The 20,747-nt window shown below is 38.8% G+C and overlaps 2 protein-coding genes across 11 annotated transcripts in view; both read left to right on the top strand.

The window, feature by feature from the left end:
- SUSD4 (sushi domain containing 4) overlaps positions 1-3,216 on the top strand; it is a 70,043-nt gene extending 66,827 nt beyond the window's left edge. For all 8 annotated transcript variants that reach the window (XM_039341681.1, XM_039341687.1, XM_039341680.1 and 5 more), the window contains one exon: positions 1,615-3,216. In XM_039341681.1, the coding sequence (XP_039197615.1) occupies positions 1,615-1,643 (29 nt within the window). In that variant the 3' untranslated portion in view covers positions 1,644-3,216. The remainder of the gene's footprint in view (positions 1-1,614) is intronic.
- An 8,786-nt stretch (positions 3,217-12,002) lies between these two features.
- Positions 12,003-20,747, top strand: part of TLR5 (toll like receptor 5) — a 29,949-nt gene continuing 21,204 nt past the window's right edge. Inside the window, exon 1 of one of the 3 annotated variants that reach the window (XM_039341678.1) lies at positions 12,003-12,704. The gene's annotated coding sequence lies outside the window, so the exon portion shown is untranslated. Of the gene's footprint in view, positions 12,709-20,747 lie in introns of all 3 variants that reach the window. The other 2 variants (XM_039341676.1, XM_039341677.1) reach the window with 2 other exon arrangements.

Raw genomic sequence — 20,747 nt, 5'->3', positions numbered from 1 at the left:
TATATATACGGACAGTGTTGAGCAGCGATTCTATTTCAGATGATGTTTTTCCATACAGCTTCAGATCATCCATGTAAAGGAGATGGGATAGTCTGTCAGATGTTTTTGATGTTTGATAGCCATGTCCTGAGTTATTCAGTATTGTTGACAGAGGAAACAGTGCAATAACAAATAGTAATGGTGATAATGAATCTCCTTGAAATATTCCTCTCTTGATATTAACCTCTCCCAGTCTCTCACCATTGATCTGCAACTGTGTCTTCCATTGTGCCATCGATCTTTGCACAAATTTATTATTATTATTATTATTATTATTATTATTATTAAATATTCTCTTCTATTTGATTTAGGTTACTAAAGACAATTCTGATACTTGGTTTTATAACTTCTCATTTTGTTTGAAGTGGAACAGTGTGAAAAAGTTACACTGATATCCTAGTTACACCCAAATTATTCTTTTTTTTAATCATAACATTCAAGTTATCCAATTAATATTTCAAGGTCCTATAAAAATCATGTTCTTTTGCTGAGTATGGATTTTCTTAATACTAATATGTCCATTTCATTGGGCTAATATGCTGAATATAATTTGCGCTGTGGTCTAATAGCATCTTCTACAATATCAAAGAAAGTAGAAAATTAATATAATTTATAATGTGAAACAATGAAATTATGCAAAACCTATCATTCCAGAAATTGAGTGTTCCTAAGGGTATTCTGTTCTTCTAAATTGAACTTCCCCAGCCATTTTGGGAGTAATCTGCAAGTTTTGGGAAGCAAATCTTGCAAATCTTGAATCATTCACAGAGTGTCCCAGTTAAAACAGATATATGGAGAGAACAGCACACAACATTCCATTCCTGAAACTGTAGAGTTTATTTGCTTATATTCTCCTTTATTTGTTTATTTGCTTATTTATTTATTTGTATTCAGCCTTTATTACTTTTACAAACAAATCAGGGTAGCAACATATTCAATTTACCTAAAGAGTAGTCAACAGAATTACTCTAAAAGCCCTAATACATTTTAATTTTGAAATCTCTTATGCTCTGGAACAAAGCAGAAAGCAACAAAATTAAGTGGCCAGTATAGTGCCATGATGATTCGAATGACCCAAATTAGTCTGAAATATATAGTGTAAGTGGTCTGGTTTAGTGACTGCCTTGTGTAATGACCTTATTTATGTCATTGACAAAAAAGTAACTTGATAGTCAGTCATCACATTTATGTCCTTTTACGGTCTGAAAAGCAAAGAAAAACTGAAATAATATCATACACGCAGTCAAGCCTTTTTCTTAATGTCTGAATTGTAGTCACTAAATGCGGACTACCTGAATGCCAAATTTAAGCTATATGAGAATTCATCTGCCATAAGATGCTTTGGCCAGAAGACTGCTTCATTGCACAGCCATTTATAAAGTTCTTGAATTAATTGAACTGATTCTGTGAAATCACTGATTCTGATTGCCTGAATTTCTGCATAACTGAATTATCTTAAGAACTGTAGGCTCTTTGATGACCTGCAGTTCTTAAGATATAACACAAAAAAATTGCAGGACATTCCATATGACAGTTCACAATTAAAGCCCATTAATTCTTTCTTTTATTTTCTAGAAATTCCATTGATGGATGAAGACCCTTAATCTGCACAAATATTTCTCATATCTTGTTGGGGCAGGGGAATAAATCATTTACATATGTATACATACATATCTATATATCTATATGAATACATAAAGACTGATTACAGATGGAGGCAAGGATATTTTCTGTTTTTATAAATCTTCCTCATTATAATGTCATCAGATTTTGTGTGCATATCTTAAATGAACTTTGGGGTTGAAAGCATCAGCTATTCAACAGCAGCTTTACAAAATGAATCCTGAGGATTTGATGAGACTAAACATTACAGGAGAATTACACGTTCGTGGAATAGTGACAAATGTATCTGCATCGCAGGAAGCTTTAACAGATGTTTAAAAACACCAATGAACAGTAGACAAAAAGGTACAAGAGGTATTTCAGATAATGTAAATTCTGTTTTATCAAAGCTGCTTCATATTTATGATGGACTATAATTTACAAATTTAATTTATTGAGGGGAAAATAAATGATTGAAATTAAAATCAAAGGGTCACTTCTAAATTTCTTCACAAAATTCAAGGTGGAAACCTTTACTGCAAGCAAATAAAACACTTGGGCTCAAGGAAAAGCTTAGTTATCGAGGGTAATAACTCATTGAAAGGAAGATTATAATGAAATTAAGTACTTTACATGATACTGTAAAGTAGGGGTCCCCAACCCCCGATCCGTGGACCGGTACCGGGCTACAGCATGCCAGCAACCAGTCCACACAAACAAGCAAAGCCCCATCCGTGGGATGCAGGCAGCACTCACACAAAACCACGCCCCCTCTTGTCTGCAGAAAAACCGGAACCGGTTCCTGGTGCCCAAAAGGTTGGGGACCTCTGCTGTGAAGAACACAATATGTCACAGGCAAATGATAAGATACTATTACTTCCTAATTATTGCATTAGGGGACATGGGGATAGGAGGCATTAAATACTTCATTGAACATGAGAACATATAAAAATACAAAATATTTTTATTCAAAAAAACAAAGGGGAATCTTTATCCTCAGATATGTAGTAAGAGACCTGGATTCAGTAGCATCTAAGAGTCATAGAATGGTTATTCTCATGAAACAAAGGGAAAACTAAGTTGAGTATGGACTGTTTTAGTGCTTTATGACTGAATATCATAGAAGAAAATGCTATTAGTTGGGTGACACTAATCAGGTAGTGATTGCATATACAGGTAACTTTGTATATAGAAATTTTCATTATATATTTTTCTACTGTATAGTCATTTGGATTGTGTAAAGACCATTACTATGGGATAAAGATACGACTAAATTTTTAAAAGAGTGAGTTATCAATACAGTAATTATATCTGAAAGTAACTTCATTTCATTTCATTTAAAAATGTGGTTAAAATAAATAAAATGCTTAAGAAGAATACAGACTTGAAAAGATTGCTATTTTTTATAAGGTTGCCTGTAGACATTATATCTTTCAGCCTTACAGTACTGCTGAACAGAGAATCAGAACAAAGAGAAGCTTCTATTGTGTGAAAGCAGCTAAAGTATTCCTTTATGATGGACTATAATTTACAAATTTAATTTATTGAGGGGAAAATAAATGATTGAAATTAAAATCAAAGAGGGTCACTTCTAAATTTCTTCACAAAATTCAAGGTGGAAACTTACTGCAAGCAAATAAAACACTTGGGCTGAAGGAAAAGCTTAATTATCGGGGGTAATAACTCATTGAAAGGAAGATTATAATGAAATTAAGTACTTTACATGATACTGTAAAGCAGGGGTCCCCAACCCCCGATCCGTGGAGCTGAGATTTAAGCCACATTTAGAATGTGATAGGACAAGGACATGAAGCACACATTTGGGGGTTAAACAGCGGCTTTAAATATCCTGGGATCCTCAGATAATTGTATGCAATTTGCAAACTGAGGGCTTTAAGTGCCACCTAGAGTCACTGAGACTTGTTGAGCTATAAATGTTTAGATAACTTTCTATTATGCAGTAAATAATATGTTAGTACATGTTTCTATACCTTGAGCAATTATTATTTATTGAATACATTTTATAATACATTGTTGTTTTTTAAAACACACTGAGGGGAACATTTTCCAGATCTAATCCTACATTGATGATCAGACCATATAAGAAAAATATAATGATACTATGAGAATTATTGAGCATATAACCTTGCTTGTATGATATCACTTTAAATACTTCTTTACATTTTAAAAATGCTTTCCTTCTCAAATGGCAGATCAAATTAATACTAAGATTCAAACTGGACATACATTCTTCATTGTCTATTCATATTCTTACAAAATTTTCCCATTTACAAAACTTGATTCCTTCTGATATAATGAAATTATGGCTCCCAGAATTTCCAAGCAACAGTCCCAAATGTGGTTGGGAAAGATACTCTAGTCTCTTGATGATTCTTCCTGCTAGCTGATTCTAATTCTAATGTTCAAGTTAGGATTTTGTTGTTGTTGTTGCACTTTGCTCTAACTCTAAATCTTATTTGCCATTTGTTCTCAGTTTATTTTTTTTCAACTCTGAGCATTTTAAGATATACAGCAGTATAGACTTCAGCTTCCAGAATCCCCACTCAGCTGGCCAAACATTGAATTAAATAAATAAATTCTTTCAGTATTCTTTACACCATTTGAGCTTTCAGTGAATAATTTGCAGCTAACTACATGTTGCTTATTCCATATTGCACATCTGAGTCAGAGCTTTTTCTGAACTGCACTGACCCCACTTTAGGTTGGAAGAATATTGTTTAACTTGCTCCACTTTAACTACTGCTCTTTAACAAATTGCTGTATCTAATATTAAGCCACTTGATGACATAGTTACCTATTATCTGGTGCTTCTGAATGACTATTTGTGGAATATATGTCATAATGTCACCTTTTCCATTTGTTGCAAATACGGCAATGGGACTTTTCTAGGTATATGGGATGCACAATTAATTATTTATTAATTTATATTCTACCTTTTCCTCTAATGAGCTTAAGCAGTATAGATGAGGCACTGCTTTACTTAGATCTCTTTGGAATGTTTCCATTTTTTGCCTATTAACTAATCTCTTCAGTAAGAAGGTATCAGGCACATTCTGATAGGGTTTAATGCTTATATCATATATTGTGTATAAATTGATCACTGTTTTCCATAAAAGAAAATATATGTAGCTCAGGTTTAACTGTGAAGTCCTTGGTGATCTCTGAGCTTCGCTACCCAGAAGGTTTGCTCCCTGTTTCTTTACAGCATATACAATGTACTGTATATACATAGTACCTTGGCCTGCCAATGGCAACTGGCCAGCTACTATATAGGACAAGCTATTGTATATAAATAGGGTGCAAACTCCACACTCATTAGCATTGATGATGTTACCTAGTCAGGCAATGAAATATTTGCAAGCAAATAACAAAGCTCAGAGGGCATCAAGGATTCCATATAAAATGTCTGACAAGAATAGACATATGCATAAGATAAGATTTTCTTGTGGCATATGCTGACACAAGTTATCATTCAACCATGACATGTTTCCACATTTTAACAGGGAAACATCAAAATGTTTGAAAATACGTTTTGGGGGGAGCCAATGAGACTAGATTAACTAAGTTCTCTTTTTAAAATTAAGAACTGATTCAGTACTGTAATAAAAATGACTGATTTTACGTCTAAAATCTACATCTATTAATGTGATTATTTTTCCTTAGTGCTATTGCTTCCTGCACTTCATAATCTGCATTTAATGGAAAGCATCTAAGAATGCATTAACTGTAACTAGACTGATGTGATGTACTTCTCTTAAGCTGGTGTGCTGAACAGCTGAAACAGCACAGCATGTGCCAGCAGCAATTTCTTTGTTAATGTCAACTACAAAATACTCAGCAAATCACCCAGACAGCTACGCTGGTGGCAATGGATTACAACTGGGCCTCAGATGAATCCGCCTGAGAGTGAACTGGACCTGGAATGTCTGAAGCCTAATTTGCTCATAAATAAGCCTGGCTTTTATCCAACAGAGTAGGTAGGGCTATTTGGTGTACTTGCCTAGCTATTCTCATTAAGCTCTTCTTTCCTTTTGGTACTCAACTGAAAATTTCATTGGACAGAATAACAGAGTTGGAAGTGTCAAAGTGATGGAATTTGGACACTTTTTAAAGATTTGGGAAGTCATTTGTCCAGAATAGTATAGGGTCTCCTGCTTGAGCAGGGGGTTGACTAGAAGACCTCTAAGGTCCTCTCCAACTCTGTTATTCTGTCCAATGAAACTCAGTTGAGTACCAAAAGGGAAGAAGAGCTTAATAAGAACAACTAATCAAGTACACCAAATAGCCCTACCTACTCTGTTGGATAAAAGCCAGGCTTGTTTACTGGATTGGACATATATGATGGCTTTTGAAAACTAAATACATTTTCCTTTTAAAAATAAAGTACAAAACATATATCCGAATTGAAGATACTCAGACTTTTGAAGCCTATAACGTAAATGCACTTGACATTACAGCTTAGAAACTGTAACATTTAAGTGTTTAATTTAGCTGTCAACCAACAGAGCTAAAGATATACCTGTCTTTATAATCTGACGGATATGGGATACAAATTTATCAGGGTCCTTTTTCCAGACCAATGTACCGTGAAATGCCTGAAGATGCATAGTTTATTTGTGACATTAAACATAGGTTAAATATATTGACTATTCTAAATCACTAGAATTTGTCTGCCTACCTACTACCTGTCACATGGGTCAGAGGTTAAAATTCAGACTGAATTTTACATGAGTTTGAAGCGTGGTATTATCACTGTAAAACATGAAATAATGTGGGTGAGATAAAAGCTGTAGATAGGAACAAATCTTCAAGAATCAAATTAGACTCTTTCAGTTGACAGGTTGGGAATAGGCAACCTTTGCCTTTGCAAATGGCTTTAACAATGATTGCTACCATATTTAGCTGAAAGAACATCAATCCTGAATATCAAATGACACTTCCTAAAAAGGATGCTTAGGCAGAAAATTATAAATACACAAAATCCTCTGCGGTGCACGTAGAGTATATGAACATTTTCCAGAATAAATAAATACCTCCTAATTAAAATTGTTTACAAAATAAATTTGTTTATAATTTTGAAAATTGTTCCTATCAGCTTATAACTAAATAAGGCACTTTCACATATAGATACAGAAACACAGAAAGAGCATCTCTCCCCCCCCCCCAAAAAGGAGAGACTAAGAAGGTACATATTTTGAAAATGAATTGGATAAAGTGCTTCAGATTTTAAGTAATCCAAAGATTAAGGTTAATGCAATACAGGAAGCAGCAATAAGTTTTCTTTTATGTTGAGACAGAAACCTGAAAAAGCCAAGTTGCTTTAATGATTTGCTTAGAGATGCTGATCTCACCCTCCTGAGATTCTTCCGCAACATTTTGGAAGCAAGCAGAGCCTTGACGGAGATATCAGGGGAAGGATATCAGATGCCAGTGAAGAAAAGGAAAGAGGAAGAGAGGGATCAACTGGGTGAGGTTGCAATGCGCCAGAAGAGGTAACTGGAAGGGGGAAGAAAAGAGATGGAGCCTCTGTTCAGATGTTATAAAAAGGGTTAAATTCCCCAGGGAAGCAACAAGTAAAACTTCTGCTATGTTGTGGATTCTTGGCTGGTTTGGAGTTTCTAGAGTTAAGTCCGTTTTCTCTTGCTCTAAAGCCTCGATCATCATCTTCAGTTCCTCCACATTATCTCAATCTTTCCAGGGTTCTTCTGTCAACTCAAGAAGTTGAGGGAGGTCCAGGAACTTCTCCAATTGTTGAACTGGAGATTTTATTTCAGGAAGAAACAGGTCGAATCCATTGGGTACACTTGTGGGATACATGTTTCAGCATTGTTTCAGTTGATAGCTAAAAATCTCTCTTGATGACTTGGGGAAATCTGAGAGGAACATTGTCGCTACCATGAACACAGAAAACTGTCTTTGGCCAACTGTATTTTCTCAGTCTTCCCCTCACAAGAGTTATAGTCTATCTCCAACCCAACATGTATATATTTTGTACACTGGGATTACAATAATCAGATTATTTAAATGGGGTTCTAGATTAGACACAACTTGGAAGGAAAAAAAACCTTAGCATGGCAATTTGCTTGGTGAATTTTATACTTTTTTGTATAAAATTGGACTAAACTGCTGGACCTCTACATCCAGAGACTACAGTACATAGCAGCAATGAGGCAGCAGAGAGAAAGAAGCACTTCTGCCTTCAATCACTCTTCCCCAGGTACCAGCTTGCTGAAATAGTTTCTCCCTTACACAGCATCTGCCTCTGAATAGAAAGTGAAGCTCATCTTGCTTTGAAAATAATCGAGAGAAGTGTCTTGGAACATAATATTCATGCCTAAAGAAAATGCTAATGTTATATGATGATGTAAGGCAACTAGTTTGTCATACTAGGTTGGCTGTTAAATTATGGGGTTCCATATGCAAACATTGTCCATTGTAGCCCAGGGTTTTAGAAATGGGAGAAAGAGAAGCTTGTACAGCAGTGGTTCTCAACCTGTGGGTCGGGACCCCATTTGGGGTCGAACGACCATTTCACAGGGGTCACCAAACAACCCAGTCTGCCATTTTTTCCCCCTTTTCCTTAGCTGTGCTATTCCCTTTTATTCTATTGGCTTTTGAAAGCCAATAGAATAGACTCTCTTGAATAGAGTCTAATTCTATTGGCTTTCAAAAGCCAATAGGAATTGTCCAGGCTGTCTCTGCCCTGCTGAGCCCGCCAAAAGTCCCATTCTGCAAACGGTGCTGCACCAGTTGAGTAGTCCTCGACTTACGACCGGTTGAGTAGTCCTCGACTTATGACCGGTTGGAGGTCGCGGCATTAAAAAGGTTGAGAACCACTGTTGTACAGGGAATATTGATACAATTCCAATCACTCTGGGCTCTATGCCCACTTTAGACTAACCCCAACACAGCTGGAAGGCTGATCAGGGAAAGTTCCTCTATGAGTTAATGGGGCTCTTGGTCTGAAAATCTATCATTATGAATATCGACTTGGCCAAACCTCATCAGCTACCCTGCATGATGATGACCTTGGAGTTCCAAACAGGCAAAAATATATGCTTCAGCTGATCCAGAAAAAGGCAAAAACAATAAGAAATGAAGGCCAAGATTTAGCCTTCTTAAGATGTATACTAGAGTTCATGGCAGGGCATTTTCTCCTTGTAGGTGAGCAATATCTTCACTTAAATTGTGTATTTGCAAATAAAAAAAGGACTATTGGAATCCATGGGTTTCTAATGACACCTTCCTGAAAAAGATGCCAACCCAACAAAGCCTTGTCCAGAGACTTACCATTGCTCTGAAAAATGTGCTTCAATACAGCATACATTTCCACAAGAGTCCTTCTTTCTCATTTATACAGTTCAAATGTGTTTGCATAGCACCTACCACTCATCTGCTCTGATAGATTGTTGGCTTTATTTTTAAACAATTGTACATTACCCAGACACAATCTTTGAGCTGGGTGGCCATATGAATTATTTAAAAAAACTCAAACAAACTGATAAACCATATGTGTAGGTTTAAGTTCGCATATGAATATATCTGTTTATATATTCCAGGACAAAAAAAAATTAAGAGGAACTTTAAAAACTTGATGGTGGATGGTGAGAGAATACACCACCGAAGGAAAACATTTCTTCTAAATTAATTCTGAGAATTCAGAATCTGGCTAAATTTAGTGACATACTATCATAACTGAGTGTGTGTGTGGAGGGAGAAATACAACAAGCATCTGTTTTGAAGAGCTTTTTTTAATAATCTAATTATTCATGGAAAACTTGCCAGCTGAATTAAAGTGGGATAAATGCTGACCTTTATGTTTAAATCCCTAATTTGTATTTGAAGTTTAGAAACCCCCCATTTAGATTATATACAGACAATTTGTTTTATTGCGTGGCATTAAGTCAGTGTTAACTCTTAGCAACCATATAGATTTTCTTCATTACAATCTGTTCCTAGTCTGGGTCCTTCAGTTTTTCCAGTGATGTACTTAGCACCAATGTAACTGAGTTCATGTTGCTACTGATCATTCTCTTATCTTTACTTTTTTCCAGTAGGAGAGTCTTCTCGAGAGAATAAGGTCTTCCCTTAATATGTCCAAAATATATTTTATGCCTGGTCATTTGCGCCTCAAATGAGAACTCCAGGTTGATTTGTTTGATCATCTATTTGCTTGTTTTCTTGGCTGTTCAATTGTTCTCAGGTGTCTTCTCCGATATCAGCCTTTTAAAAAACTCGATGTTTTTTTTCCTTTTCTTTTTACGTTAGTCTGTATTTTAATGTTTGATGTTGAAATTGAATAAAGTTATTACAGAAAAAGCCTCAGTACTTTTCCTATCCTGCTACTTCAAAATCCATCTTTCACTTTCCTAGTGCCACAGCAAGTAGCACTCCATGTATTATTCTGATCCTTCCAGATATAGACACATCGCGACATTTCAATATATTTTCCAAGACCTTCATGACCATTTTGTCTGCGGCTTGACTACAAGTAGTCCTCGACTTACAACTTTTCATTTAGTGACCAAAGTTATAACAGCATTGAAAAAAGTGACTTATGACCATTTTTCACACTTACGACCATTGCAGCATGTCGTCCATGGTTATATGATCAAAATTCAAAATTGTCAACTGACTTATATTTATGACGGTTGCAGTGTCCCGTGGTCATGTGATCACCTTTTTTGACCTTCTGACAAGCAAAGTCAATGGGGAAGCCAGATTCACTTAACAACTGTGTCTTTAACAGCTGCAGTGATTCACTTAGCAACTATGACAAGAAAGATCGTAAAGTGGGACAAAACTCACTTAACAATTGTCTCACTTAACAACAGAAATTTTGGCAGCAAGTCAAGGGCTATCTGTACTTCAATGAAAAATATGGGTTCCTAAGGCACTTAGCTTGTCGAAATGAAGTGGAGAAGAAATCCTGGAGTATTTAACGTCTGGACTCTGTGTAAGAAAAGCTATTGTTGGTTTCTCTAAGTACACAGAGTGAGGAAATGTGAATTTTGGGCTTGGTTCTAATGTACGGCAAATGTAGTCTAAAGCACCTAGAACACGGGTATCAAACTCGCTGTGCCACATGATGTGTCGCGACATATCGTGACTTTTCACATTGCCAGAGCTGGAGTGGGCGCAGCCTCCGCATGATGCAACCAGTCCATGGGCCGGCAGTTTGAGCTAGAGAATACAGGTAGTCCTCAACTTGTAACAGTTCATTTAGTGACCGTTACAACGGCACTGAAAAAAATGACTTACAACCTTTTTACACACTTACGACCATTGTGGTATCTTCATAGTCACATGATCAAAATTTGGATGCTTGGCAACTGACTCATCTTTACGACAATTGCAGTGTCCCAGGGTCATGTTATCCTCTTTTTTGACAAGCAAAGCCAGTGGGGAAGCCAAATTCACTTAACAACCGTGTTACTAACTTAACAACTGCAGTGATTCACTTAACAACTACGGCACAAAAGGTCGTAAAATAGGTCAAAATTCACTTAATAAATGTTTCACTTAGCAACACAAACTTTGGGCTTGTAAATTGTGGTCGTAAATCAAGGACTACCTATACTCCTGCCCCAATCTTAATCTAATGCTTTAACAACCTGTGTTGCAATGGTTCTCTGTCAGATATCCTTGGAATAATCATCCTGAACCCCCTCGTTGTGAAGCAAAGCTGCATTCTTGGTACCACCAAACTGCACGCTGCATGCATGCCCAGAAGCTTAAAGGCAGGTTATGCACATGTTGATTCTCTATCACGTGTCATCTCTGTCACGTAATGCACATTTTGTAAGTGCACACACTGAGCTATGTGCAAAGTCAGATTACCAAAGCTCTTCCGTTTGCTAGCTTGGATTTTCTTTCATAAGAAAGAAACAGCTGGACCACAGTAGAAAACATGAGGATTTCGCAGTCTCAGAATTAACCACTTTTTTCCAGGGGGAAAAAAGAAAATTTTAGATAGAGGAGAAGCAGGAGAAAAACATTTTTTCAAGGATCTGGTTTATCTTGTTAGAAATAGGTAAATGTTTAGGCATCAATCTGTAATTAAACATTTAATTTTATTTTCTATGTATGTGTTAATTTTTTTCATTTTTTTTCATTTCATTTGCATCCCTCCAACTGGATCTTCTTTTTCCTCCTAGTTCTTTTTTAAAAAATGCATTACCAGAAAAGTAGATACAGATACTCTTTTGTTATTTTTATTTTCTCGAGCAAAATGCTGCTTCTTCCAAGAAACGCTGCTTGCGTAAACTCTCGTCTCTTCCTGGATCAGACAATTGCGGTCTGAAATCTTCATATCTGATCTGGCAGGCATTTATTTGCTTTTTGTTCAGAATGGTCTAACGAGAATTAGAATCCATCTAATTGGCAAGCTTGGCTGTGGGAATTATGAGAACTGAAATTGAGTTCATTGGCAAGACGCTAGCCTGGAGAAGGTAAAACAGGAACCAACCACACGACAGTTGACAAACTAAGTACCCAGTTACAAAGACCACGCATTTATGCTAAGCATGGAGAAATATGTCCTTTTTCAAGAACTGTTTGAGTAATCTGAAAAGTTACATATTGCACAAGATTTTAGCGGAAAGTCTTGTCTGAGGATTGCTTTTTTTTTTTTTTTTTTTGTCTTCGGGGAGGAAGGATCAGCCAAAGGTGGTTGCGGTTTGGTTTGTTTCTGCTCCGGGACTAACTATTCAGTGAGAGGCGGAAGGATTGGGAAGGCTTCGACCCGGGGCGGAAGAAAAGGACCGAGACGAGCGTCCCCAAACCGGACCGCAAACTCTCAGCACCCAGGGCCCGTGCCATGCAAACTCAGGGGGCGTGAGAGGTCCTTTTGCCCCACCCTTGTGGGCCGGGGAACGGATCGGCCATGGGGAGGGCGAAGAAAGACCCCGGCAGTGGCGTTAAGTCTTTCCCTTTGCTGCCGGATGGGTGCCGGGAGCCCCGGCGGGGCTGGAACGAATAGACTATCGGCTTGATCCAGCCTAAGGAGCCTTTCTCTCTGTTCGATCAAACAGCCCGGACAGGTAGGTGAGCGCATCGGCTTCTCTGGCTCCGTTCTCCATGGTTGCCTCTAGCTTAAAATTTGTGACGGTCGCAAAACACAAATAATCTCTTGAGGGAATTGGATATTGCTGTTGGAAGTAACCCATACCAATTCCCGTGTCTTCTTCAGTGGGAGTAGAGTACAGTCTCAGGAGGACGATCTGTAAGCAGTGCTTCTGAGCATACCTAAAATACTTTATTTTTTAATCCTGCTCAATAATATCATTAAAAATCTCTCTCTCTCTCTCTCTCTCTCTCTCTCTCTCTCTCTCTCTCTCTCTCTCTCTCTCCCCCCCCCCCTCTCTCTCTCTCAGCTGAGCTCTGAAAGGGACAATATAAAACAGGGGTGTCAAACTCAATTTCATTGAGGGCCGCATCAGCATTGCAGTTGCCCTCAGGGGACTGGGTGTATGTGGCCTACTGGGTGGGCGTGGATGGAGTGGGTGTGGCCTATAGGGTGGGCATGGCCAGCTCTACATCGTTTGCATCAAGGGTGCCTATGGGGGCCAGGAGTGGGACAGATCTGAGGGTCTTTGGCAGATGGGGGTAGGACCAGGTCAAGTGCCGAGGCATGATCCACTGGAGGAGCCTCACCGTTCCTCTTAGGCTATGCGCGACACCATGCGGTCTCAGCAGGCAGTGGGGTACTCTCCTCACAGCACCGAGAGGCTGAACCAGGCGGCGCGAATCCAAAAGGAAGTGCAATTCTGCCCAGCCCCCAGCCTGCCCAGTTTTGGCAGGCAGTGGGACGCTCTCCTCACAACACCGAGAGGTTGAGCCGGGCGGTGCGAGGCTCGCCAGCTTTGCACCTTGTTGCCTGCTGAAACTGGGCAGGCTGGGGTTAGGCAGCATTGCACTTCTCATCAGTTTTGCTCCACCTGGCTCAGCTCTTGGCACTGTGAGGAGAGCGCCCCGTTCCCTGCCGAAACTGGGCAGGCTGGGGGCTGGGTGGCGTTGTGCTTCTTTTGGAATTTGCACCGCCCGGCTCAGCCTCTCGGCGCTGTGAGGAGAGCACCCCGCTGCCTGTCGAAACCCTTCCCCTGGAGCCCATCAAGCCGGATATGTGAAGTAGACAAGAGCCATTTGCTGGCCACTTCCAGGCAATGGTGCATTTCTTCATTCCTCACAAAGAGTGACTCCTCCCCAGCATGCACCCAGGGGGTGGGGCCGACATGGCAGGGGCTGGTTCCTCGCTGTTTCCAGATGACCTTGTGGAGCTAAGACTGAATGCGTTTCAGCATAGATGGCCACCACACAATTGTACATTGGCTCCTGGCCGGCCTGGGCCACGGCCAGGGCCAAGACAGCAGGGGCTGTTCCCTCACTGTTTCCAGGATGGCTTCGCAGGCCACATGAAACCACTTTGCGGGCCGCATCCAGCCCCCGGGCCTTGTATTTGACATGTCTGATATAGAAAGATGAATGATAGAATCTTGGGTTTGGCTTTGAGAGCACAAGTAATGCATTTTCCCATCCTATTCTATCACTGTTTAACCAATTAGCCCAATCTGAAGTTCACTATCACATCCAGAACCATTAATTGGCTGTATAGATTGGAATGCTTGGCTAGCTATGGTTTGTTCAAGCGGTCTGCTAGCCCAGCCCAGGATCCAGGAAACCTCAGAAACAAAGTTCTGTTTCTTAAAAACAGTCCATAATCTTTGAATTATTTTGCAACCTGTAGAATCCTAAAGGGAAATTGTTGCAACACAACAGTTTAAACATCTCTGGGTTAAATATACATCTTTGAATTTTGCAATCTTTTGTCCTTTTGTATAAACTCCACAAAACCAGATTTCCAGGTTTTATGAATAAAATGGGTAAAATTCTGACATTATAATAAATCCAGGTCTTACTCAGATTACCTGACCTCCTTTTATAATCTAAAGTTATAGCATAATTTTGGTATCTTCAAAAAAAATCTCAACTGTTCATTAACACTTATAGGATACTTATTTATTTACCAAACTGTTATGCCCCTCCCACCATTTCACAAGGAGTAACTCAGGGCAGTAAAATAAAATATATAAAAACAATCATTAAATATTATTATCTCAGGATTGGCATAGAGAATTATCTTGGCGGCAAGTCTCTGTAAATCATTTATTTAGTTAAGGGAACATTAGATAAGATAGTCTGTGATGTTGAAAAAAACATCCCAGAAGAAAGCAATAGCAAGCCTCTTATATAGTCTTGCTGTGAACACTAGATGATGTGTTAGTAAAGTTACCAGGAGTTCCCCTTGCGTCTGAGGTTTTTCTTTTTTATAAGATGAACAGGTTTGGTTAAATATCATATAATATAAAATACATGTGGTTTGGGTTTTGTTTTTGCTCTCATGGATTACTGTGGCTAATAGGAACTGCATGGATGGAAATGATTCATAAATTAGAAAAGAGGTTTTTCTTTCATTCCCCTTCTCCTACTTCTCTTGAGTCAGTGTCAGCCCTTCAAGGTAGACTAGACTAGGAAAACAATACTATGTAAGTTAATAGTATCGTGATTGTATAGTTATGGTAATAGAATCTTACAAGTTGGAAAGTGTTTCCCCCTCTCTCCCTTTATTTTCATGTGAATTAGGAGAGGCTTGGCCTGGACTCAAGCCCCCTTGTATCTACCTCTGCCTTGGTAGTGGCTCTTTCTCCTGTCCTTAAAGCCATTCTCTCTGCCCTCTGCTGTCAGAGGTGAACAGTCTTATGGGCCACAGTGTTAAGCTCTCCAGGCTTAACTCAGCAGAAATTTCCCAAACACTGGACATAGCTTAGCTAGAGAAGACTAGAGCCAATAAGTGAAGGGCAGTGCCCTCATAGGCCAAGGCACGTTAAATCTGGTATTTATTTTTCTCAACTTTCCAATGGCTTAATGGGCACCTTGCTTTGGGAGTTTCAGGTTTGGGATTAGGTGGAAGCCTGCTCTCAGTATCTCTGGGTTTTTTATTTATTTATTTATTTATTTTATTAGCTCGCTGTCAAAGCAACTCAGTGTAACTCCTGTACTAGGCCAAATGAGACACACACACCCCCAGTTGAGATTACAGAATTCAGCAGCAATTTAGCAGCAAAACAACCAAATGTTTGTGACGTGATTTTTCAGGTCAAGATCCTAAGACTAAAATAATGTGGGTATGAGTCCCCTTGAAGGAGACCAGCTCCCATTACTGGTGTTAATCTTCCCACTCTCCTGCTCTCAGCCTATTAACAAAAGGCCTATCTTTTTAAACCCTGTCTCTTCTGGCAGTGTCTCTTGCATCTGCAAGGTGGTTGAACAGGTACATATTATTTGCACCCCCCAAATACCAACCCTGTTTTAAGTTTTTAAAGTGTTGTTGAATACTATACAGGGTATAGCTCTGTAAAGATAATATATATTTGCAGACTGCAACTAGAAGCAAAATTGAATGGAATATAATCTGTATTATTAACTATAATAACATGTGAAGCCATATTAACAACTAGACTCCGGAGAACAATGCCTTCAAAAATAAGAAGGAGATATGGCTAGGATTACTTTTTATTGATGGGAAAAAGGCAGATGCTTTGGGGTATATTATTAATGCATAGAATAGAAGTGAGGCTGATTCTCAGCTGCTTCCCCCACCACCAGTAGCAAAAAAAGAAACCTACTGTAAAGAGACTTTTCACTGATACCTTTATGTTTGTGTGTGTATATTTGATTTTCTGTTGAACAGGAGTGTTCTGTTGAACACTCACTGCTAATAGTTTTTCCTCTTATTAATTGTCTTCCCAAACTGCTTTCCTTTTCCATATGGAGGGGGGAGGAATTATTTGAAGATATAATCTTTTCTTCCAGCCATAGGGATGGATAAGCTTTGATTATCTCCTTGTCAGTCTCCTGAGCATAATTAGCAAAATGTATGCAAAGCTTCAAGAAGGTTAATTACAAGACTGGTACAAATCTGAGTATATCTTGGAGAGACAAGCAGATATTAGGGCAGGTTGTTTCTCCTTGCAACCAACTATGATCCTGTGGCACTTAGTTGAGAAATACCATATCAGACCCTGTTCTCCACTGCATGGTGCATTTATAATAATAATAATAAAGTTGGAAGGGACATTGGAGGTCATCTAGTCCAAACCCCTGTTCAGGCAGGAAACCCTATACCGTTTCAGACAAATGGCTGTCCAGTCTCTTCTTAAAAACTTCCAGTGTTGGAGCATTCACAGCTTCTGGAGGCAGGTTGTTCCACTGATTAATTGTTCTAACCGTCAGGAAATTTCTCCTTAGTTCTAGGTTGCTTCTCTCTTTGGTTAATTTCCATCCATTGCTTCTTGTCCTGCCTTCAGGTCAGTGGTGGGATTCAGCCGGTTTGTACTACTTTGGCAGAACCAGTAGCTATTTTTTTGTTGCCCAGGCCCAGAATGGACTTCTGGAAGCGGCATCCACATAGAGAACCAGTTTTTCACATATTTCAATCCCACCACTGCTTCAGGTGTTTTGGAGAATAGCTTGACTCCCTCTTCTTTGTGGCAGCCTGACATATTGGTACACTGCTATCATGTCACCCCTCATCCCAATACCCAATTCCAGCAACCGTTCCTTATATGTTTTAGCCTCCAGTCCCCTGATCATCTTTGTTGCTCTTCTCTGTACTCTTTCTAGAGTCTCAACATCTTTTTTAGATCATGGTGACCAAAACTGGATGCAGTATTCCAAGTGTGGCCTTTATTGACTTTAGGCTTACCTTTCACTCAATCTCAAGAGTCAAGCGAGGGTGCAAATTGAAAAACTCTTCTACTGATGGATGACTCTTGGCCTTACTATTTAGACACCCTGGAAACTCACTATTAAAGGTTAGATGCAGCAGTTCCTTGTGTCTCACAAAATAAATTCATGTTGGGAGATGTTGTCAGACAGGACTGTATTGACTGTAACTTGATATCATTATCATTACATAAACACAAACTGAGCACACTTAAGCAAGCTTTTCACCATTGTCTTACGGCTAGTTAATAGACATATTTCTATCTTACTCATCTGTGGTACAGATGACGCAGTAATACTGTTGTTAACCCTAGCTGAAATGTCCTGTTTTCTCTTCCCTCTTATTGCAGAGAGGCAGCCTTACAGATCAATTCTTCCAAGACAAAATCCTTCCATTTTCTAGAGGCCTCAAAGCTTAGACATGGCAGCTAGATGATCATGTCAGAGAACAAGTTAAAACTTTTAATTGTAGGGGTTCCCCCCCCCAAAAAAAATAAGGAGATAGTGTGTCTACCTGAACTATGAAACCTTAAGATCAGCCTCCACTGTAAAACCCCTTTCTTATCATCAGAGGCACAGAGTTTATACCTATGGCACTAGAATTATTTACAGCCGATACTTATACCTGGTTACTGTATGGAGCTCAGTTGGGTCCATATAACAAGATGGCTCTTTTAGAGGATCAGTAATCCACATTTCTCCATACCACATTCCAGATTGCCAGCTATATATCAATATGTAGCTATATGTATCTATATACTATGTGAATTGACATTAGATCAGGAAAGTGGCAACATTAAGGTAGAGACCAGTCTCTTGTAAAATCTCTTTGCTTCTTGTGTAAAATTACCCTTTGGTCAGATAAATCTGATCTCCTTGGTATCTCACCAATAATTTAAACCCAAAATGGCAAAAATCATTCAGTTAGGAACTGCATTCTGGTTATTGGAAGCTGAGAATGCCAAGCCCTTGGGCGGTAGGTTCTACATAGGGATTAAGCCTTTCTGCTTAGGAATGTTTCTCCAAATCATCAAACAAACCCAATATTTATATGAAAGTTCATCTGCTTTAATGTGCTTTCCCTGGCAGTCATGGAAAAAAAATAGGGTAAACTAGAAATTCAGGTAAATGAGGGCAGATATGATATTGTTGTCATTATGGAAACATGGTGGGATGAAACCCACAAATGGAACACACAGCTAGAGGGATTTAAATTATTTAAAAGAAACAGATCAAATAAAAGAGGAGGTAGAGTTGCTCTCTATATGAAAAATAACTACATCTGTACAGAAATAGAGCACAACAATGATGAAAACTGTCTTGAATGCATTTGGGTCAATATAAAGGGGGGGGATGACATTGCCATAGGTGCATACTATAGGCCACCCAACCAAACAGAGGAAATAGATGAAGTTTTTGCTAATCAGCTAACTAAGATATGTAGGAAGCACATGACAATAGTAATGGGGGACTTTAATTACCCTGACGTCAACTGGGAGACAAACTCTGCACCAAATGGAAGATCAAACAGATTCCTGACAAACCTAGCAGACAACTTTGTCTCCCTAAAAGTAGAGAAGGGAACTAGGGGATTAGCCATATTGGATCTAATTCTCACTAACAGAGATGAAATGATAGAAGGTGTTGAAGCCACAGGAACCTTTTGGGGAAGTGATCATGCAATATTGGAATTCAACATTATGGAAGCACAAGCAATAGAACACAGTCAAACTAGAATCTTGGACTTCAAGAGAGCTAATTTCAATAAACTTAGAGAGGGCTTGGGAAGGATTCAATAGATGAGAATCCTCAAGGGGAAAACAACTCAAGAAGCTTGGGAAATTTTGAAAACTGAGATAATAAAAACTCAGTCTAGCACAATACCAACAAAGAAGAAAAATAACAGCTCTCAAAAGAAACCAGCATGGCTGCATAAAAAACTCTCTAATAAATTGAAAGATAAAAAAGACAAGTATAAACAGTGGAAAGAGGGGCACATAACTAAAGCAGAATATCAGCAAATAGTCCAAGCCTGCAAAGATGAAGTGAGGAAAGCTAAGGCTCAAAATGAACTAAGGCTTGTGACCAAAGTCAAAAATAACAACAACAACAAAAAAGCTTCTTTCAACATGTAAAAAACAAAAAAAAAGTTAAGGAAATGATTGGTCCAATAGTGGGAGAAAGTGGCAAAAAGATGACAAGCAACAGAGAGAAATCAGAACTATTTAACTCATTTTCTGCATCCATCTTTACACAAAGGGAAGAAACAGCCCAACCTATTAAAAACAGTACTGCCAAAAAAAAAAAAAAAAAAAAAATACAGATTAGAAGCACAAGTTAAGATAGGGGGGGAAGGGGGGAGGGTCTGGGTAGGGGTTGGGGAAGGGGGGGTTTGTTGGGTAATGTTTGTTTTTTATTTGTATATGTTGTTTTTTGTTTTTGTATTGTTTTGTATTTTTTGTAAAATTTATAAAACTTTTTAATTAAAAAAAAAAAAAAAAGATAGGCAAGAAAATGTCCTGTCCAGCCTAGATGAGTTCAAATCACCAGGATCAGATGGATTACACCCCAAGGTTCTCAAGGAACTGGCAGTTGGGATCTCAGAATCACTCAACTATATCTTTCAAAGATCCTGGAGCACTGGGGAACAACCGGAGGACTGGAAAAGAGCTGATGTAGTTCCCATTTTCAAAAAAGGAAACAAAATGGATCCAGTTAATTACAGACCTATCAGCCTGACCTCAATATCTGGGACGATTCTGGAAAAGATAAACAACGAATCAGTGAATACCTAGAGGCAAAGTCATTACTAAAAGCCAACATGGGTTTGTCAAAAACAGATCATGCCAGACAAATCTTACTGCATTTTTGACCAAGTGACAAAACTAGTTGACCAGAGGAATGCTGTGGATATAATTTACTTGGACTTTGATAAACTAGATCACAACCTACTACTTGACAAAATAGAAAAATGTGGGTTAGACAGCATCACCACCAGATGGATTCGTAGTTGGCTGACCAGCCATACTCATTGTGTGGTCCTCAATGGAACTGCATCTATATGGAGGAAAGTGTGTAGTGGGGTGCCCCAAGGCTCTGTTCTGGGCCCAGTGCTCTTCAACATCTTCATCAACGATTTGGACGAGGGGATAGATGGGGAACTCATCAAATTTGCAGACAACACCAAGCTGGCAGAAATAGCCAACACTCCAGAAGATAGGCTTAAGATACAGGAGGATCTGGACAGACTTGAACACTGGGCGCTATCTAACAAAATGAAATTCAGTGGTGAAAAAAGTAAG

Source organism: Crotalus tigris, unplaced genomic scaffold, assembly GCF_016545835.1.
Source record: "Crotalus tigris isolate CLP2741 ecotype Arizona unplaced genomic scaffold, ASM1654583v1 scf7180000017771.5222438, whole genome shotgun sequence".
In the NCBI taxonomy this organism is placed as follows: Eukaryota; Metazoa; Chordata; class Lepidosauria; order Squamata; family Viperidae; genus Crotalus; species Crotalus tigris.
Note: the sequence above shows the minus strand (reverse complement) of the source record. Positions and strands in the feature narration are given on the sequence as shown.